A 22,537-nucleotide genomic window follows, 5' to 3' on the forward strand; every position below is an offset into this window, starting at 1 on the left:
GGATGCTCACCTGCCTGACATCTTCCCTTCATGCCAGACTGAATTCCCCCGCTTTCCATCACCAAACCCAGGGGAGGGGAAGGACAACAACTCACAACCTGCATTGAGAGGAAGCTCAAAGATTAGATCAAGCAACACCACTGGCTTTGGGGTACGTTCAGTTCCTGGAACTCCTCCTCTTTCTCTCATGCTCAAGAAAGTGAGGGCGTGTGAGCGACGTTATCCTGAAAGCTGAGAAATGAGTCTACTGCTGGTCTGCATTCAGTTCCATTAACATGTGCGGAATTCGGACCACGTGCAGGGCCTGGGGCAGGTATTAGGGAGGAAAGAGTGAATGGGATGATCCTGGGAGTGGCAGAGTCCACAGCCTCCCTAGCACAGATGCATCTTCCTCACAGTCAGCACCCTTGGGAAATTCTTTTTTCAGGTTCCAACACATTCATTGTCTTGTAGCAACACAGTTACTAGTAGCTAGCTACTAGTGGAACAGTTACCAATAAAAGAACAGACATTTTATCAGACATACAGGTATTTGATATGAACACAAAAATGAACACAAAAACGTTCAACATCATGAATCATTGTGCTGTACTGTGCTCAGTCACTCAGTTGTGTCCCACTCTTTGTGACCCCATAGACTGTAGCCCTCCAGGTTCCTCTGTTCACGGGGATTCTCCAGGCCAGAATACTGGAATGGGTTGTCATGTCCTCCTCCAGGGGAACTTCCCAACCCAGGAATTGAACCAGGGTCTCCTGCGTCTTAGGTAGATTCTTTACCAGCTGAGCTACCCAGAAAGCCCCATGAATCATTAAGGAAACGCAATCAGGTGCTGGTGAGCTATGTCTCCACACTTTCAAAACAGGCAATATTCAAAATACTGATCGTACAAACCAAGTACTGGTGAGGAATACAGGGGAACTGGAATGCTCCCAAGGTGTTGCTAGGAATGCAAATGGGTACATTCATTTTATGAAACCACATGCTCATATAAAGAGTTTTACGTATATGTTCATAGTAAGCTTTTCTATAATAACCAAACAAGAAACAAACAGGAAGTTCTTTTTTCATGACTTAGAGTGGGGACCTTGGGAACAGACAGAATAGCGATCTGAACCCATCTCTGTCAATCACCAGCTGTGCAAACTTGGGAAAGTCTCTGGGCTCTGTTAGATGGGTTTTAACCTGGAGCTGGGCATAATACATGGGCCACATCAGATTGCTTTGAGGAGTGCATGGATGGCATATGTAACATGCTTAGGACTGGTACAGCTGCCATTACATCCCCCATTCTGAAGCTTTGATCCACTTTTTCCTGTTCAGTCCTGAATGGACATGGAAGGGCAGCTGGTCACTGACTATCTTTATGTTCATCCCAGGCATAAAGATGGGTCCGAGGGTGCCTCAGTTTTCTCTGCAAAGGGACAATTCCAGTTCCCCCAAAACTTCCTTCTTTCCTCCTGCCTCCCCATCTTTCTTAGGAAGCTTAGCAGAGCTGCCTCACACTCACAACTCACTATTCCCTTCCCCACCTCTGCAAACATGTCATCCAGCATTCCTAGAGATGAGATGGGGACTGCAGTTTCCATGGTAACGAGTTCCTTTAAAAGCAAAGGCTCTGTGGTCTTGGCCACAAGGCTTGCTCAGGCTCCCATGCCAGGCGATACCTTCCCTGCATCTACCAGATGGTAAGATGGGACACCAGAGAGCATAGAGAATTGTGAAAAAAAAATAAAATAAAAATCCCAAGGCATAACAGGAAGGATATGGCTCCAACTGAGCCCAGCAGGCCAGAGACACTGGCCTTTTACTAACTGCATCTTTTTGATCCCCCGTTAAGAATTCAGACCATGGCAAGAGGAGGACATCCAGGTTCCTCCTCTAGATTTCAATTCAGTCAGTCTTGGATGGGGTCCTAGAATCTGGTTTGGGTAGAACCATCTACCGGGTTTTTGGCGGCAGAAAGAGCACTGGATTGGAACTGAACAAACTTGGGTTTGAAAACCAGTTTCTTTCTTATTATGGAAACCTTGGGTGAATCTCTTCATATGCCCAGCTTGCCTCCCTCACCTCACAGGTAATAAAAACCTCACAGGACTGAAACAAGATCACACAAAACTCCAATACCTTGGCCCCAGTAAGTAGCCAAGAAGACCTGCAGAATCAACAAGCATAATGTATGTGTGTGATAGATGTGTGTGTGCATGTGTGCAATAAGTGGTAAAAGCAGAGTATAAATAAAATACAAAGGGTGAGGTTAAAAATCTGCCTTGCAATGCAAGGGACACTGGTTCGATCCCCCGTTTGGGAAGATTCTACGTGCCGCAGAGCAACTAAGCCTGTGAGCCACAACTACTGAGGCCCGTGCACCAAGAGTCTTTGCTTCAAAACAAAAGAAACCACCGCAATGAGAAGCTTGTGCACCACAATGAAGAGTAGCTCCCGCTCACCACAACTAAAGAAAGCCTGAGTGCAGCAACAAAGACCCACCACAGTCAAAAAATAAATGAATTAAATTTTAAAAATCTTTTTAAAAAATATACAGAATGATCACATTCTTATAACTATAATGTGTAGAAAAAATGGCCAATGAGACCTCATAGAATTGAAGATGCTGATGTCTTGACTCCAAAACGATACCTCTATTTATAGCTTAGAAAAATATTCACTGACATGTTCACACACAGACATGAGAGGGATTTTTACCACAGCACTGCTTGTAATCAGAGAAAATTAGAAGTAATCTAACAGCTCATGAGCAAGAAATCATTAAAGAAACTGTGCTATATTTATAGAACGAATTATTTCATTAAAAAAGTGAACTAGATCTATATCTACCCACTTGGATAGATCTTTGAAATGTATTCTGAGCAAGAGAAGTAAGTTGTAGAACAATATGTCCAATATGATACCGTGTATAGAAAATATGGAGGACGTACTATCTATCTGGTATTGATACATTTTTGTTTAATAAAAGTATAAAACATGGAAGAGAAGGGACATACCACACTTTGGAGCATGAGTGTTCTGGGGAGGGAGGGATAAGAAAATATTTCAACCGCATCTGTGTGGTTCTCTTCCTTATTAAAATAGATCTGAGAAAATATGGCAAAAATGTCAGCATTTCTTCAGTCTGGGTGGTAGGAATGCCTAGGGGTTGTGGAAACACTGTCAGTGCACTTCCGTGTGTTCGCAATATTTCTCTCTAACAAAATGTCTGGTGGTGGTGGTTTAGTCACTAAGTCATGTCCAACTCTTTCGAGCCAGGCTCCTCTGTCCATGGGATTCTCCAAGCAAGAATACTGGAGTAGGTTGCCACTCGAATAACAACAGCTTTTATTATAGGTAGGTATTTTTCTTTGTATTCCTGAAGTTGCTAAATTCTGTAATGAATGATGAAAATTCTGTAATGAAATGATGAATTCTGTAATGAAATGATGAAAATGAAAGCAACACTTTTTAAAAATGACAACATATGTGAAAAAAGCTTTGTAAATTGCTTGAATCATATCCGTGCCCCTGCCAGTGAGTCTTGTGTGCTTACATGGGTGTTTTTTAAATTCTTTTGTTTCATCACGATGTTCACAGAAAAGTACTATTATTCCCACTTTACAAATGGGGAAATTTAGGGTCCAAGAGAGGTGAAGGAATTTTCTAGAACCAGGGCTTATAAGAGGCAAAGCAGGATTGGAACCCAGACAGAGGGTTTCCTAGACTGCCTGCTCAGGAAGTTACTGCAGGAGAGCTGACCTTTGGGCCAGGCCCTGATGGTCAAGGGACATTTCATTGGGGCATATTTACTGAAACAAGAGCTTCATATATGTTGTCACACAGAACCCACATGAAAACCCTGTGAGGAGGTGCTATTATGAGACCCATTTTACCGACAAAGAGGCTCAAAGGAACTATTACTAATCCAAGGTCGCAGAGCTTGGCGGTGACAGAGCCAGAATAGAAATCCAAGTTCGTTCTCCAGAGTCACCCTTTCCACTGTGCCAGGCAGCGTCCTCAAGTGAGAGGAGAAGAGGGGCATTCTGGTAGGGGGGCACAGCACGTGCAAAGGCCCAGAGGCACGACAGGGCCTGCCATGTTTAGCGAGGAACTCAGGTATGTGAAATGCAAGAATAAAATCCCCCAGAGCCCAGCCCACTGTGCAAAGGGCAGGGTTGGGTTTCAGTGGAAGCTGAAACTCTGCTGGGTCATGCAGGATTTTCCAGGGGGCCGGTCCCCACCCACCGGCTGGCAGGAGTGACTCTGGGTCGAAGTTGCCGAGAGCTGCTGGAGCAGCAGTTTCTGGGTGAATGAAGCTTGTGTGTGGGCAAGGGGTGAAAATCCCCCCAACTCTCAGGGGGTGATGCTGACACCTTCCTGAGATGGTCTAAAGCCCCCTTAAGATAAGGGCGCCCTTAATGTCAGTATCTAGAAGCTGTTGGAAGTCACTGGCACCCTTCCTAGAAAGGCAACTAGTCCTCAGTGGGAAGTACCTTGGACTTGGAACAGAATGGGGACCAACCCTGGTCAGTATGTGCCTATCAGCGCCAAGGGGCCCCACCCCTCCCACCATCACCCACCTCCACTCCCTGAACAAATCCAGACCCAAATCCAGTTTCAGAGGGGAAGCTGAGAAGACATGGGGGAATGTTCAGCCTGGATCTCCAAGGCCATCTTGTGCCATTTAGCAGCTGAAGGCCGGCAGCAGTCAATGGCCACGTGGCCAGCCAGGCCCATGAGTTCAAGTCCAGGAAATAAATTTGGGATCCCTGGGTGGTGGTAGCATGTGTGTTTACCTGCTTTTACATACAGCACATGCTCTCTAATTACTTTCCGTTGGACCCACTGAAGTCTCAGTTTTCCAGATGAGAACTCAAACTGACTTTCTCAAGGTCACAGTCACTAAGAGGTAGAGCCGGAATTCAGCTCTGGTCTCTCTAAATTCAAGCCCACTTCTGGGCTGTGGGGCCTAGCATCACCCCACACTCTCCTTCATAAGTCTTGTCTAGGGAGCTTCGGAGGTGGCTCAAACTTCTTTCACGTTCTTGCTTATCCCAACCCTTAGTCAGGAAGGTGCCCTTCCTCCCTTCCTTCCTTTCCTCTTTTCATGCCTCCTTCTCTTCTCCCTCCCCCCTTCCCTCCCTTTCAGCCAGGCTCTGTACCAGGCCCCTCACCATGGTTGGGGAAACAGGTATACTCATAGTTGATTATGATCAAGTAGAAATGCTAGTCTGGGCATCAGAACCAAGTGCTCTGCAAAAAATAGATGAGAGCGCATAACTTTGACAGGGACAGTTGAGAAGCATCTTAGAGGATGAGTAGGAGTTCTCAAGGATGAAAATGTCATGGAGAGCAGGACAAACAACCTGGGGGTATCTAACATGTATCTTTCCAGAGGGTGAGCAGGCTTGGAGGCAAGGGCACGTGGGGCAGTGAACTTTCACGCTGCATGTCACCCTTTCTCCCCACCAGTGGCCTGGCACCACGGGGCTTCCCCCATCCTTCCTTGCAAAAGTGCTTGAGCCCTGACTTAAATGCTGAGAAGACATTGTTGCTTTCTCCGCCCCCGAACCCCAATGATGGGTAAGATCTCTGGCCAGTGTCTCTCCCCATGGTGTCAAAAGAGGCCTTTAGGACTCCCCTGAGTGGTCCAATGGTTAAGAATCCTCCTGCCAATGCAGGGGATGTGGGTACAACCCCTGGTCCAGGAAGATTTCACATGCCACTGGGCAACTAAACCCGTGAGCCACAGCTACTGAGCTGGCGCTCTAGAGCCCTCAAGCTGCAACTACTGAAGCTCACACACCCTAGAGCTCATGCTCTGCAACAAGACAAACCGCTGCAATAAGAAGCCCACGCACCACAACTAGAGAGTATCCCTTGCTCACCACAACTAGAGAAAGCCTGTGCTCGGCAATGAAGACTCAGTGATGCCAGAAATAAACAAATTAATTTAAAAGATAAAATAAAGAGGCCTTTAAACTGGGGCAACCAGAGAGTCAGCTGAATGTCTGGTCAGTGCCAAAGTATGCTGGACCCTTGGGAAGTTTTGCAGAGGTTTAAGGTGGGCATCCTAGGCTCTAGCAACCAACACCCACTGCTTTGGTGTAAGTGTCTGGCTCAGCCAACTGACCTCCCAACCTATTCCCAGCTGCATCCCACCCTCCCAATCCACTCCACTGGCTGGCAACTCTGTTTCTAAACTCCAGAGTCCTGGGGAGCAGAGAGGTCAAGAAGCCACCTCCACAGGGCTGGGGGCAGCACAGCAGGGTGGGAAGCAGGTGGTGCTGGTGGTAAAGAACCCACCTGCCAATGTTGGTAGAAGTAAGAGATGCAGGCTCGATCCCTGGGTTGGGAAGATCCCCTGAAGGAGGACACAGCAGTCCACTCCAATATTCTTGCCTGGAGAATTCCATGGAGAGAGGAGCCTGGCGGGCTGCAGACCACGGGGTTGCAAAGACTTGGACACGACTGAAATAACTTAACACACATGCACAGGCTTTGGAGTCGAATCTCATCTCTTCCTCTTAATATTAGGATCTGGATTTCTTTTCTTTTTCTTGAAAAGAAATTTTATTGGCATACAGTGCCGACTTAAAATGTGGTGTTAGTTTCAGATATACAGCAAAGTGAATCAGTTTTACGTGTACACATAGCCGCTCTTCCTTAACCTCTAGTATCCTTCACAACCTTTGTCCACAAAAGTGGTGACATTAACAGCCACCTCCCGGCGATGCTGGGAGATTGAAAGAGAAAATGATTGTCATGGGGCCTGACTCTTCTTTACTATTTGGCAACACGCTTACACAATCCTTTACTGCAATTCTGAAGCTCTCAGATACCACTGGGTTTTTCATAACTCTGTGAGTGGCCTTCCCGACCTGAAATGATGCAGGGTTGTTTCATGGTATTTATTTATTCTGTAATGTGTGAAAAATCATATATTTTGCTGCAGAAATGTTAATGTACTTGGTTACAGGGGCTGCTCAGGCCCCTACTGAGACATTATATAACATAATGCTAACACTTCACTTCAGAGAGCAAGAATTGGGATGCTGACATTCTGATCATACTCATTGTCCCTCAGAGAGGTTCAGAAACTTGCCCAAGGTCACAGAGGAGGTGGTGGAGCTTAAGAGCAAATGCTGGTCTCTGAGACCCCAGAATTCACACTCTCACAGCCATTCTGATAAATATTCATCAGAACCAACACGGTGCCCCTCAGCGCACCCACCTCCATCCTGATGAGACTAAACACCCACCACGCCCCAGAGCCTCACACAGTCCCTCTCCGAGAACGAAAGGCCATGTTGTGTGAGGGTGCTGGGTGAGATCGCTTTTAATGTGGCTGTTATAGCATTTTTACAATAAGGGTGACTAATGCTTACATCGTGTCTGAATTCTCAGCTGGAACTGGGTGGGAGTGACAAGAAGAGATGGTAGAATAGAGACTGGCCATTATTATGACCTTGGGTGAGTCCCTATCCCATTTTGGGCCTCGGAGTCTCCACGGTAAAAATGGGTGAGTTGGGCAAGTTAGGGTCAGCCAGAGGGGATCGGGTTCTATTGCCTCCAACAGCCCCTGATTTGAGGCTGCCGAGCAAACAGTGCTTCAGAACACAGCTCCCGCTGTCCCCACCACCTCCACCCAGCTGGTCCTTCCACCAGCTACGCAGTATTTCCTAACCAGATGACCTTCAGATTCAAGATTAAATTGTATTGAATCCCATAGTAAGCAAATGATTCCTTTTCCAGTTCTTCATTCCTGAGGATTGCAAGTCTTATTGTCATGCTTCTCTACTTTTAATGTCTAAGACTTTTTAACACGGGGAGAGCTGACTTAGGTTTGGATAGCAAGCTAGTGAATGACACAGTCGTTCTGAAGGACTCATCTGTTTATATGGATATAATCAACTTATTGAAGTAACATTGGTTTGAGATATAGGAAACCTGGAGAATTTCAAGGTTTAAATAAACTTACTTAGGTTTACATACGAAGCTGACTACAAAAAATATTTGTTAAATAACGGTATATACATAAGGACTTCCCCGATGGCTTAGCAGGTGAAGAATCCACCTGTAACGCAAGAGACACAAGAGATGCTGGTTCAGTCCCTAGGTCAGAAAGTTCCCATGAAGAAGGAAATGACAATCCACTCCAGTATTTTTGCCTGAAAAATCCCACAGACAGAGGAGTTCAGCTGCCTACAGTCCAAAGGGTCAAAAAGAGTCAGACACAACTGAGTGACTAAGCACAAGGATGAATCATATCACATCCTTGTACACTTAAAACTCTCTGATTTTCCATTTCCTCTGGATTAATTCCAAGTCCATACTGATGTTTTTCTTGACACTACCAACCTTTCCATCTCCAACTCCCCCTCCCTCTGTAATCTCCTCCAGTGTGTCAACCTCACTTCTGCCTCAGGGCCTTTGCACCTGCCATGCCCTCTGCCTGGAATGTCCTGCTCCCTGATCTCGGCAAGGCCGGCTCATCTCACCAGTCAGATCTCTGCTCACAGGCTCTCAGAGGCCTGTCCTAAATCCCCATTTCAGTCTCTCTATCTGCCTTCCTTGGTTCTACTTCCCTTGTAGCACATTTTCCTCTCTGAAATGATACTATTTTTTAAATGTTTTGGGGGAGTTGGCCTCAAGGCATGTGGGATCTTAGCTCCCTGATCAGGAATCGAACCTGCACCCCCTGCTTCAGAAGGCAAAGTCTTAACCACTGGACTTCCAGGGAAGTCCCAATACTAATTTTTAAATGTGTTTACTATTTGTCTATTTTCTCCACTAGAATATAAGCTCCTTAAAGTCTGGTGCTTTGTCCCACATCCTCGGTGGCTGAAAACAGTGCCCGCTCATAACAGGAGCTCCACAAATGAACGGCAGGAAGCTATAAAGTTGAAGGGAGGGTGGCCAGGGAGCAAGGAGGAGCCCACCGGGCGCCACAAGGAGGCAGGCAAGATGGTGGCCATCAGAGGCTCATCCTGAGGGCTCTCACACATGGCCCCGTCAGCACCAGCCTTCAGGTCACTGAGCCAACTGGTTCCCACCCACTGAGCCAGCAGAGAAAGCCATGTCAGCAATTATACCTGTAAAAGAATGAAGGCTTTATAACATCACCATCAAGACACTATCATGATAATAACTGATTCAGACTAGAATCAGTCACAATATTACTGTGAGTGGGTAAAGATGTGAAGAGGACCAAAATATTCTCAGAGAATCTGCCCATGAGAGGCATATTCATTACAAAGGAGATGAGTGACTTTACCTGGCAGACAACACCTTAATCCAAGCAACCCAAATGAGACCACTGGTAATGGGATGAGCTTATACCACATCCGAGAAGGACTCAGCTTCATTTCTGTGACACTCCTGACAAAATAAGAACAACTAATCATGAGGGACCTTCAGACAAGCCCTGACGAGGAACATTTTATAGAATAACTAGCCTGGACTCTTCAAAATGATCGATACCATAAAAGAGAAAGAAAATCTGAGCAACTGCTCCAGAAAATCAGGAGAGTGAAACACAATACACTCCATAGAATTTTCTTTTGCCTCTAAGGCAGATTGTTTTGGAAAAATCTGAGAAAGTTCTGTAGATTATTTTTGTGGTGATGTTAATCACCTGATTTAGATACAGGCACTGTGGTTACATATGAGAACGCTCTTTTTTTTTTTTTAGGACATGTTGACATGTTTAAGAGAAAGGGCCATTATATCTACAACTTGCTCTCAAGTGGTTTAAGAAAAATGTGGTAGAAAAATAGAGAAAATGATAAAAAATATTAACCAGTCAGGGAGTCTGAGTAAAGAGCACAAGGAAAATCTTTGTATTATTTTTGCAGATTCGCAGGAAGTCTAAAATTGTGCTGAAATAATTTTTTTTTAAAAAAACCTAAAATACTAAGCTAGAAAGAAGGCTAGGAGTTGAGGAGCCATTGAGATGGTAGAGGCAAAGTGGCTGCAGGAAGCCAGATCCTCGCCTCACAAGGCTGACATCTCAGAGACCGGGGTCAGCTGTGTTCACCTCAGACCACGTCGGCCCACAGTGCTCCCCTGACATATCCACATTGAGGTGGGGGAACTGAGGACTCATGTGGGCCCTCTGGATAATATGTGGAAGGGACGCAGGGCATAGCCTGCAGAGCAAACTTCTCACCCTTGACCATGACCTTGGGTGCCTTACTCCCCACTTTGCACCTCAGTTCCCTCTTCTGACGAATGGGTAGATGTCAGTGACTGGCGGCCCTCTGGGGATGAAGTCTTCCAACTCAGCTTGTTATTGTTGTTCTGTCACTAAGTCATGTTCAACTCTTTGCGACCCCACGGACTGCAGCACGTCAGGCTTCCCTATCCTTCACCATCTCCCGGAGTTTGCTCAAACTCATGTTCATTGATTCGGTGATGCCATCCAACTATATCATTCTGATATTTCTAGAATCCCATCTGGAGAGTGCAGCATATCTCTCCAAGAAACTTGTAACATTTGGCAAGTATGTTTACTTTAGCCAAAGGAAAGACAGATAGGTGGTCTCACTAAGCAGATTGAGGAGTGAACATTCTCCCTGTCCTGGACACACTTTGCCACCTCTGCCCTGACTTCCCCACCCCAGCTCTGCTCCCAGGCACCCCTCCTGGCAGAGATGAACACAACCAGCAAAAACTTATACCGAAGTATAGAGAAAATCTTTCCTGAAGCCCTATTTCGGAAGAGGCAGCTGGTGGGGATGGGTTGGTCAGAGACCAGAAAGCCACTCTGGTCCCAGTTCTGTCAGCAACTCTCTGCGTGGCTCCAGTTTTCCAAGCATTACTTTGTGCTCCTGCAAGATGGCAGAGCCGTGCGTGGCTTTGCACACAGCTCAGGACACAGTGACTTCACCTCTGTGTTCTCCCTGGCTCAGGGCTCAGTAGGTGACTTTCAAATTGAAAGCAGAGCACTCAGATAGGATCCTCAGGACACCCTGAGAAGCTGTCAGCTCTGAGGAGCCCCTCACTCAGGACCCCGCAGCCCAGGCCCCCAACCCTCGGCGCAGACCCTCTGGGCTGGGCTGGGCCTGCTGGGAGAGCCCAGCCCAGTTCAGGGTCACAGTGGAGTGGTCGGGGTGACCTGGAAACTTAGAGGCTGGAACTTCTGATGTGTTCTGCCACCTCTGACCCACAGTGGAGATCCGGGGCATCCCCCTTGCAGGGGAAAAGAAGGGGGTCTCTTTTCCATCATACTACCCTAATCCAGCGTCCCCCAAGGCCCCCACAGCCTCCTCCCCAGCCCATCAACCCTGCCTCCCTGCCCGGGCTGGCTTCCTGGGGGCTGCCTCAGCTGCCATTTTTAGGCAGAGGCAGTTTGGCCGCAGGAGTCTACAAAATGGTGGGCGGAAACCCGGGCTTCCCTCCACTGTCCCCGTGAGCTCCCGCCTTGAGGCCCAGCTCCAAGCCCTGGCCGTGGGACTCTTTGGGGCCCCAAGGAGCCTTGAGTTTTCCCAGGTACTTCACAGCCAACATCTTATGCAGCCTCATCCCAACCCTGGGCTCCGGAGGTTGCCACTGATCCCACTTTACAACTGGGGAAACCAAGGCTGGGTAGAAGCTCGGCTGGCCAGGAAGTGACTTCTGACACATAAGTCCCTTCTAGAGTTTCTTCACCCTCATTCCATGACAGCCCAGCTGAGGTGAAAACTCTCCAGAGAATGGGAGACCTTTCCTAGAAAAATTGATGTGGATGGGTTCCCAAACCCTGCCCATCTTCCAGGGCAGGGAAACATTATGGATTTGGAGTCATAAGTCAAGTTAAAGATTCGGCACCAGACTTCCCAGGCAGCACAGTGGATAAGAATCCACCTGCCAATGCAGAGGACAAGAGCTCAATCCCTGGTCCAAGAAGATTCCACATGTCTCAGAGCAACTAAGCCCATGCACCCAACTACAGAGCCTGCATGCTGCAGTTACTGAAGCCTGAGAGCCTAGAGCTTGTGCTCCGCAATAAGAGAAGGCACCACAATGAGAAGCCTGCATCCAAGAGTTGCCTCAACTCACCACAACTGCAAGAGAAACCCCACATAAAGCAAGAAAGACACCAATGCAGCCAAAAATAAATGAATAAATAGAATTTTTTTTTTAAAAATCTGGTACCTAATAGTTAGCTGTGAGCCTTGTTAAAAACAAGGGGCCCTAAATGGGGTTGCTTATGCTAAGCCCCACATCACCAAATCGAGACTTTATGGTTTCACCTGACCAGGGCTAGTTAAGTCATCTGCCTACTAGACCCTGCCATTCCTAAAAGAAAGCAATTTTGTGATAACCAACAAAGACCTACTGTACAGCACAGGGAACTATACTCAATATTTTGTAATAACCTATAAGCATAAATAATCTGAAAAACATAGAGATATATGCATGCATAACTGAATCACTTTGTTATACACCTAAACCTAACACAACATTGTAAAGTCTGCTCAATGTTATGTGAGAACCTAGATGGGAGAGGGGTTTTGGGGAGAAAGGATACATGTATTTGCGTGGCTGAGTCCCTTCACTGTTCACCTGAAACTACCACTCATTGTTAATCAGCCATACCCCAATACAAAATTTAAAGTTTAAAGTCCGAAAATAAAATAAAAATCCCCTTATATACCTGTCCTTTCTGTCAGAGTGCATGCTGCCGATTCTAACTGCTTTTTGGCCTTTTAAATTTTTACTGCATTAAAAGATTTTAATATGCCTCAGTTTATCTTTCAACTGACTATTTGCTGTGCCATCCCGGAAAAGTCACTTCACCTCTCTGAGCCCCTGCTACTTGATCAGTAAAGTGGCGCTCATAATCAGACTTCACAGGGCTGTGAGGAGGGCAAGACAGGTGTATGAATTTACAAAGCACTGCCCGGTTGGCCTGGCACAGGTAAATGTATGGTCTGTGGGAGTCGTCTCTGTGCCAGTCTCTGTGCCTGGCATGCTCACTGCATCCTCATGGCACAGTAGTCTGGGTGAGTCAGCAGATAGAGAGCCTGGCACCCAGCTCTTCTGGGCTCTGGGGCCCTACCCACCCAACAGGCCTTAGGCCTTGCTCTCCAGATTCTGCTCAAATGGTCCTTTTGCCTGAAATGCCTTTTTTTTTTCCTTAAACTTTTTATTTTGAAATTATAGACTCACAAGAAGTTGCCAGAATAGCACAGAGAAATCCCATGCACAGCATAGCACAGAAAAATTCAGCTTCCCCGGATGGTGACCCGCTCTATAACTAGAGTAACTCACCAAAACCAGGAAGTCAAGGATCTCACCAGCTTTCGCAGGCATTCATTTTTTTAAAATGTCGAAGAAAATAAATAAATTTTGTAAAAGTGTCTTTGGGCCTAAGATGTCTTTTGCCATCATATTTTCGTATACAAAGTCTTCTCATCCCCGTTTCCAGCCCCTCTCTGTCAAGTTCAAGCTCTCCCTGTTCTGATTTCCAGCTCCCGGAAACAGTGCAACCCAGTGATGGAGAACGTGGGTTTTGGAGTTCTAAAACCTGTGTTTTAAACAGCATCATGGATTTAAACCCATGGAATTAAACTCAGCATCAGCCACAGACTGGGACAAAGTACAGAACTTTCTGAGCCTCCGTTTCCCTACCTATTAATATAAAATGGGGACAAGCACCCCAATGTCAAGGGACGTCAGAATAATCATGGTTGGTGCTTGGAGAATGTAAGTCCCCTGCAATGGATGGTGGCTATGACTGTCATCGGATTGCACCTGTATCCCCGGGTGACCCTTGTATGTTTTACCACCGTCCCCTGTGGCTCAGCTGGTAAAGAATCTTCCTGCAATGTGGGAGACCTGGGTTCGATCATTGGGTTGGGATGATCCCCTGGAGAAGGGAAAGGCTACCCACTCTGGTATTCTGGCCTAGAGAATTCCATGGACTTTGTAGGCCACGGGGTCACAAAGAGTTGGACACGACTGAGCCACTTTCACTTCAACATTTAACACGTTCAACGTCAAGCCTTCATATCTCAGTGCCAGCTCAGGGTCTGTCACACAGTGAGTGAGTGTGAAGTCACTCAGTCGTGTCCGACTCTTTGTGACCCCATGGACTGTAGCCCACCAGGCTCCTCTGTCCTTGAAATTTTTCAGACAAGAGTACTGGAGTGGGTTGCCACTTCCTTCTCCAGGGGATCTTCCCGACAGATGCTAAATAAATGTGAATAAATGGAGCCCTCTGCCATGCAAGCTCTCCTTTGGCTTATGGGTATCTCTTTGACACAGTGTCTCTTTAGCTTCACTTAGATCATCCCTGGCCTGGTGGGCAGGGTACATGCTCAGCAAGTCCATGAGGGCTGGGCCTTGTGGAGGGAGGCAGCCCATTTGCTCCCATTTGTCCCTTGAAACTCTTTTGGGGCCCCAGGACCCATCCCTGAGGCCCCTTTGGGCCATCTCTGGACCCAGTATTGAGGCTGCAAACCTAGGAGAGTACAATATCTGGGGGAGATGCCTCATCCTTGGAGGGCAGCCAGGCGGGAGACAGGCCAGGCTGCCTTTCCCCGCAGAGAGAGCTTAGAGCTGCCAGTCAGAAGACTTCAGCTCAAGCCCTGGCAGGTCTTAGCCACAGACTTCGGACAGGGCTGAGCCTCGCTAAACCTCAGTTTCCTCACCTACACAATGGGGTCTTCATGTGGGTAAACGAGCTTATGGTACAAACGACATTATATTAACCACTAAATCCTGTACTTACATATATGAGATCTTTGTCCTGGCTGTGTAACATTTATAAATTCACATTTAAGTGGTCACTGACATGGTATTAAATACCACAGGTCTGACCAGAAATGAATAACATTTTTCCATGATGTTTATTTTCACCGTTATTACCATTCAGGTGATTGACAATGGCTTTAAGGCAGCAATATATAGGGTTTTTGTTTTTTTTAAGTAAATGTCTTTATACTTTAAAGCATCTATTAAGACTATTGAGCAAATGGTCAGGTAGAATGGCAGCTTTAGTAAACACCTAGATGGGGCAGGAATGTGGACCCCCAGAAAATGCTGCTCTTCTGACGCACCTCGCCCTGACCAGATGTGGGGGTGCCAGTGATGAGAGTGGGATGGAGGGGTTGGAGGACCCTAAGAGGGAAAGCGAGGGACCCGGGCATTCCAGCCCCTCCAGAGTCTGCTCAGTGCCGGGCTGGGAATCCAGCATGGGATTTAGTTGTGGTCCATGCAGAGGGATGGTGAAGGCTGCATGCCAGGGTGTGTGTGTGGTGGTGGGGGGAGGCATTCTTTTCCTCCAGGCCTCTGTCCCAAAGCCTCAAATGGACCACCTGCTTCCTTGTCCCAGGGGGACGGCTGATGTTTCAGCCTCAGAATCCGACAGCTGGGGTCCCAATTTAATTCTCGAGTGTTTCTGTAAGAAATGAGGCTGACTCAGAGTAGGCTTCAATATATGTGAACTGAATGAGGGATGCTGTGGGTAGTGTTTCTCACTCATTCTGGATCCCTCTGGAATTATTTATGTTTGGCTGACTATGCCAGCCCCTGGGAGCTGCCTTGTCTTGCGTTACCACCCTGGTGACCGCCACCTTAACTGTCCCCACCAAGTGTATGACCAGAGAACCAGACTAAGCTAGGAGAAATATGGAGGTGGCTGTCATATATTATTCATAGATCAGTGAGTCTTGCCAGACAGGAAGAATGTGGGAGATTAAAAAAAAAAAGAAGAATATTGTTTAATTTAATCCAATCAAGTGGTAAAAGCCCCTGGGTTGGGGGAGATAAAGAGGATTAGGTTTGTGAAACTTGGATTGTGGGTGGAGAGACCAGTCCAATCAGAGGGCATGAACTATCTCTCAGCAGCACAAGAGAATGCTATCTCCTATTTTGGCAAAACAACAAAAAAAGCTGTCCTCATCTCAGTCCACTGATATGGAAACTCCAGCCTGCTTGGGATAAGTCAAGTTACCTGCAGTGGTATGACTCTTTTCTCCTTGGTAAGTGGCTTTTAAGCCCAGGAAGATTAGAATTTAAAATACACAGGTGATGAAAAACACAAAAACCCATAGTATTTGTACCTTTAAGTTTAAGTTGGGTCAAGTTCTGCATATTGGTGTATAAAATCCTGTATTTTAGTGTTTAAGAATTTTTGGCCACTAGAGTATCTCATGTTTGTGACTGAGTAATTGACTCCAGTTGAAATTTTAACCTAAAAAATTAAGAGAATTTGGCAAAAAAAAAAAAAAAAAAAGAATTTGGCAATGTCTGTAAACATGATCAAACTACTTAAGAGAATTTAATATTCATTTTGTTTATAAGTTAGTTTTTTAGATCTGTAAGAATTCTTTTAAACCCTTGGTAAGGTTATATTTCTTAGAGGTATTTGAGGCATTTATAAGACAATCAAGTACATTAAATTTATGAATGCAATGTCTGAAAGAAGGTATGGCAACCCATTCCAGTTTTCTTGCCTGGAGAATCCCAAGGATGGAGGAGCCTTCCAGGCTACAGTCCATGGGGTTGCAAGAGTTGGACATAATTGAAGTGACTTACACGCACACACGCATAAATGCAGTGTAGAATATCTAAGGCAGTGATTGCCAATATAAATGTAATATGAGCTCCATACACCATTTTAAATTTTCTATCAGCCACATTTTTAAAAAGGAATAGGTAAGCTTAATTATAACAGTAGTACTTTTACCTAATATATCTAAAATATTTTCATTTCAATGTGTAATTAATATAAAAGTTATTTAATGAGTTATTTTTACATTCTTTCTCTGAACAAATCTCTAAACTCTGCTGTGCATCTTACATTCCTAACACATCTCCCTTCGGACGACCACATTCCAAATGGCACATTGTAGTGGCAGCTAAATTAGACATCACAGATCTAAGGGAATTAAATCAGCTACATTTGTAAGTGGTATTTATTGTTTAAGGAGGCTTCCTCTGTTCAACCTGACTTGCTGAAATATTAATCAAAGAGTCCTTGACAGCCGTTGTTTAAAAGCTACTGGACTTATGAAGAAAATGAGGTCTGTGTATTTACAAGACAAGGAAATAATAGATTTTTAAAAAATTTGTTAATTTAAGAAACTATTTTTTTAAAGTGACCACATATAGCCATTTCAAGTGCACAGCAGCAGCCCTTGAGGACCTCGCCAAACACAGTCCAGATGGAATTCGAGTCACTGGCTTCGGCTCGGCCCCGGCAGGAATGGCTGGGTTCTTTGTTCCTGCACCTCTCATAGCGTCAGATCTGACGGAGCCCTTAAGGACTGTTGGTCCAAAGCTCCCTGTTCCACAGAAACTGAGGTCCAAAGTTAAGAAGTCCCACTACAAGGTGACTGAGATGCAGGGTGGCAGGGATCCGATGGCCTCCTGACTCCCCCACTCACCCCTCCAAAACTCCCCAGTCAGGGGTTTCTGGCTGCTTGTCTCCACCTCTCCATCCCCCACTGGCTGATCTGGAAACTGAGGCAGAACTGGAGGGCAGGTGGACCAACAGGTCCCCGGCCCAGGCCTCTAGGGAGCACCAGGGGAGAATTGGGAAACATGTGTCTCTAGACCCTGATCCCTGCCCTGGTCACTCATCAGGACAGACCAAGACCTGCTGAGAGGCCAACCCAGAATCCAGGCCAGCCTGGCCAGAGAAACTGCAGTGCAAGGCCCAGGACGGAGCCTGGAGCTGGGACTGCAAAGGGGAGAAGGACAGGGGAGGCCAACCCGACGCCAAAGAGCCATGACCAGGTCCACCACGACACGAGAGAGCCAGACTCCACGTGCCACATACCCGGTAAGCTGCCCAGGCCACATGCAGCCATGGGAGCAAAGCCCTGGAACTTCTTCATGGACCTCATCCTCCCAGCTCCCCGTCCTTCCTCCCTCTTCTCCGCTGTTTTTCTTTCTTTGCTTTTCTCAAGTTCCCTTCTGCCCGAGTGCCCCTATTGTCAGGTCATATTTCCAAGAACTAAGATCTATACTGCTGGGCACCCTTAGGAGGGCTGAAGGGAGCAGCATTTAATGCCGTTTAATCACAGAGCAAGGAAACTATTCCCACCTAAAGGGCTTTCTCCTGGAGTAGGAAATGGCAACCCACTCCAGTATTCTTGCCTGGGAAATCCCCCAGACAGAGAAGCCTGGCAGGCTACAGTCCATGGGGTCACGAAGACTAAGCACAAGACAAAAATCACAGTTTGGAGGCAGGATGTCTTTATCACCTTCTCATCTCCCCTTTAACAAAGAGGGCTGGCTTTGGGCTCAAGGGCCGTTACATTCTTTTAACTGTTTGCTAACAAGTGATAAGAACTGGTTTTCACTGCCATATATTTTTATGCTTATCTTTACCTTTTATTTGTGGCAAATGATGTCAGTTTTCCATGTGTAAATTGTGACATAAAGTTTCCTTTCAAAACTGAACTTGTATTAGTAACAAGTGAGTCAATTGAGTATAAATGCAGTTTTGAAAACATGAGGTAACTATCCTGAGAGTGGAGTGGGCCAGGCAGAGCCAAGGCAAAGCGTAGGGAAGAGGCCCCAGATGCCCCTCCACTCCACCTTCCTCGGCTCTGCCCAGCCTGGCTTCCTAACTCCGTTCAGACACCATGTGAGGCCTGATCCCAGGGCCTTCAGGCCTTTCAGACCTGGAGCTGAAGCCGGCCGCTCATGAGAAACAGAGGATAGAGATGCAGAGTGAGGGGCCCACTCTCGGACCATCTGTCTGTCCAGCTCGGGGGCAGAAAGTGGCCGAGCTCCGGAAGCTCCTGGTAGAGTGAGAACAGGCAAGGCCTCTCTTCCGGCCACTCATATGGTGCCAAAGTCATACCCATACCCACTCCGACAGCTAATCGGTTTTTCCTGAAGCAGTCTGAAGTCAGGAGGCTGGAAGCACATGCCTCTAGACAGATGGAGGCAGAGAGAAGAGCCCTCCATAGCCCCCCAGATGCTCCAGGCTTCCCGACGGCACCTTCCAGGGTCTTCCTCACATCAAATTGAAAGCACTTAGCATCTCTACTGCCAAGTGGACCCAGACTTCTGGGCCCAGAATCCTGTCTCCATCCCCATCTCCTTACCCTCCAGACGTGAGGGCCCAGAGCAGCAGGACCTCTGCCACCTTGAACCCCACCCTCCGCAGGGGGCCAACAAGCATCCGATGAGCACAGCCCAATGCCCAAACCTTTCCGCCATCTCATGCCTGGCCCAGGTCACTCCAGGCGGTGCCTTGGTCCCCGTGAGGGCCTCAGGATCAGAAAGGAGCTGGCTCTCGAGAGGTTTTCTGTTCATTTGTGCACTAAACCAGGGGTCCTCAACCTCCGGGATCTAAATGCCTGATGATCCGAGGTGGAGTTGATGTAATAATAATAGAAATAAAGTGCCCAGTAAATAGAATGTGTTTGAATCATTCTGAAACCATCCCACCCCCACCTTGGTTGGTGGAAAAAAAAATGTCTTCCACAAAACTAGTCCCTGGCACCCAACAGGTTGAGGACCACTGCCCTAAACTATCCCCGGTGGAGTCACCAGTGGCCAACTGTCCCCTACTCTGCTTGGCTTCCCCGAATTTTGTTACAGGACAACTCTACCATGCGCAGTACAAGCCTGGTGAACCCAGAGCCTCAGCTTTGGTGTTGAAAACACAATCATCAGTGAGCCTGCTTCTCTGGAAGGAAAACCGTTCCTTCCTGAAAGTTGGCAAGAAATCTTTAGCCTACGGATGGGAGGTGTCTCCTTCCTCAGACACTCAGACATTGATAACAAACTTGCATGCTGCCCACATTATCTGACCCTCAGGGATCCTCTTAGCACTGTCCAGGCACAGCCCCAGCCCATCACAGGGGTGCCTGTACCCTCCCTGGGCCCCGAATGCTGTTGACACAGCTGGGGACCATCCTCACACCAGACTGTAGTCTTAGCTAGAAGGCTCCAGAAATGTGAGCATGAGAAAACAGCCAGAAAGGGGGCCTGGCGGGCAGGTCCCAGGCCCTCCCACAGGAGCAGCAGGAGGTGAGGAGGGGGCTACCTGAGAGAGCTGCCGTCAGCAATCCAGCAACCACGAAGAAGAGCGCCATGTCTGCCGCCATCTCCGACCGCTATGCGTGCCTGCCGGTGGGACGCACCATCCCAGGGCCAGGAGGTGGACAGGCCGCTGAGGGCCCCTTGCAGCTGCTCTGCCCCTGGCTGCTCCTGTCTGTAACTCTTTCTCTGCAGGAGACAGCACCCTGTGCACGCATGCGGCCAAGCCCAGCCTGCGAGTGTCTCTCACGCCTCTGTGCTCTACTTGTGGTTTCGGTCTCCAGGAAGCCAGGCTGGTAATATGGGTGAGGAGAGCCCAGCTGCCTCTACTTCAAGGCCACCAAGACTGGCTAAACCCTAAGAGTCTCAGAGTGAGACACACACACACCTCAGGGGCCCAAGGGTCTCCTGAGGAAGAGGGGAGCAGAGCGGGGCAAGCCTTATTTCTGGAGACCTGGTACATAGTAAGTAGATGCTCCATCAATACATGTTCGAAGAGTGAAGGAGCGACCCAGTTCCGTCCTAGTCCATGAGCCCTGGCTCTCATGGAATTGAATCCCACACTTTCCCTTGTTCTCAGGTACCATGATGAATGGGAAGGAGAGTGTAGCTTTGTATTTTCAAGAGGGAGAGACTCCGCCTCTGCTTGAATATCTTAAACCAGAACAGTCCTGAGAGATGGTTTTCCCCCACCTCCTTCTGCAGGCTGGAGCCACCCCCGGAGATGGCACAGAAGGCTCCAGTCCCCCCATACCGCTGGGTCCCATTTATTCCTCTGTGGGAGGCAGGCGCAGGAGCTGGGCCCAGAAGGATGAGCAGGTTTTCAACAGGCAGCCATGTGTGGAGGCCGCTGGGCCTTGAGGAGGGCCAGGAGAGGAGGGGCAGGGGGCTTTGCAGGGGCTGAGGTGGGATGCCCAGGGCTTTTGGGGAAGTGCTGAGTTGTCCAGTTGGGCTGCAGAGAACGCTCCAAAGGAGGCAGGGACCAAGCCCAAGTGTAATTAATTCACCACTGTGCTCCCTAGGGGGTCTACATGCACGCTAAGTCATTTCATTTGTGTCCGACTCTGTGACTCTATGGACTTTTGCCCACCAGGCTCCTTTGTCAATGGGATTCTTCAAGCAAGAATACTGGAATGGGGTGCCATGTCCTCCTCCAGGGTATCTTCTCAAACCAGGGATTGAACCTGTGTCTCTTGTGTCTCCTGCATTTTCTCCTGCATTTTCAGGCAGGTTCTTTACCACTAGTGTCATCCAGGAAGCCCAGGGGACCTACAGCTAATGCCAAATAAATGTTGTTGAGTCAACGAAGGAACCACTCACTTAATCCGGGCATCCATACAGAACCCATGAAGAAGTTGAGTCCAAGTCCAGGGGAGTCTGGTTCTCTCCTGACCCTTCCCTGATACGACTCCATCTCAAATTCGCAAAGCCTGGCCTGACACTTCCCTCATCCTCACTTGTTTTCATCTCCCTACCTGTGGAACGGGGAGAGGACATCCGAATTTGCAGCTTGTAGAGCCACAGGGAACCAGGTCCCCCTGGGTAAACTCTGCCCACCCCACCAGGTGGATGATGTTCTGGCACCAGCTGAGGCTGCCCTCTTGTGGAAAGTTCTGGTAGCGCATACAGCAGATAATCCTCCCACTTCCATTTTCAGCTCCAATAAGGAACACTTAGTGAGACCCCTTTTGGAGGAAGAGATGAAACCACAACCCTGCCCTCAAAGAGCGGGTAGTTCACAAACACCGGTGACCAACCACGGATCAGGACAGGATAAGCACAGTGGGCGGTCTCCTGCTGATAAGCAGCATCCTGAGAGACATGTTTGGGCAGGAAAGATGGTTAGGCTTCCCTCTCTGGCAATATAGAAGATGGTAAGTGCTGGAAAGTTCTCCTGAAACAACACACACACAAAAACATACACAAAAGCTGGATTCAAATATTATAAAGCCAGGGTCCCCAGCCTCTGGGCCACCTCCTGTCAGATCAGTGGCAGCCTTAGATTAGAAATAAAGTGCATAAAAAATGTAATGTGCTCAAATTATCCTGAAACCATTCCCTCTGCCAGATCAATGAAAAATTGTCTTCTACAAAAATGGTCCCTGGTGTCAAGAAGGTTTAGGGATGCGTGCATGCATGCATGGTCAGTCATATCCGACTCTGGGATCCCATGGACTGTAGCCTGTCAGGCTTCTCTGTTCATGGGGTTTCCCAAGCAAGAATACTGGAGTAGGTTGCCATTTCCTCCTCCAGGGGATCTTCCAGACCCAGGCATCCAACTCACATCACCTGCTTTGCAGGTGGATGCTTTACTGTTGAGCCACTGGGAAGAAAAGAGTTTGGGGGATCACTGTATAAAGCATCTTTAGAAAAGCCTAGCGGAGGTGGCAGGAAATTAAGGTTAATTGTTGGAGTTCAGAAGTGACAAAAAGCACAAATCCAAAAAGATCACTGACAGCAGAAGGTTACCTGAGGTACCTGCTGATCCCAAGTGGCCAAGAACTTCAGTTTAAAGGGACAAAACCTAGAGCTTGAGCAAAGAATAAAACAGAATCA

The 22,537-nt window shown here is 47.6% G+C and overlaps 1 protein-coding gene across 5 annotated transcripts in view; it reads right to left on the bottom strand.

The window, feature by feature from the left end:
- CD6 (CD6 molecule) overlaps positions 1-20,385 on the bottom strand; it is a 44,397-nt gene extending 24,012 nt beyond the window's left edge. For 2 of the 5 annotated variants that reach the window (XM_043872736.1, XM_043872731.1), the window contains exon 1: positions 19,989-20,385. In XM_043872736.1, the coding sequence (XP_043728671.1) occupies positions 19,989-20,049 (61 nt within the window). In that variant the 5' untranslated portion in view covers positions 20,050-20,385. The remainder of the gene's footprint in view (positions 1-19,988) is intronic. The other 3 variants (XM_043872744.1, XM_043872723.1, XM_043872715.1) reach the window with 3 other exon arrangements.
- Positions 20,386-22,537: the final 2,152 nt, after the last annotated feature.

Source organism: Cervus elaphus, chromosome 2, assembly GCF_910594005.1.
Source record: "Cervus elaphus chromosome 2, mCerEla1.1, whole genome shotgun sequence".
Taxonomy (NCBI): Eukaryota; Metazoa; Chordata; class Mammalia; order Artiodactyla; family Cervidae; genus Cervus; species Cervus elaphus.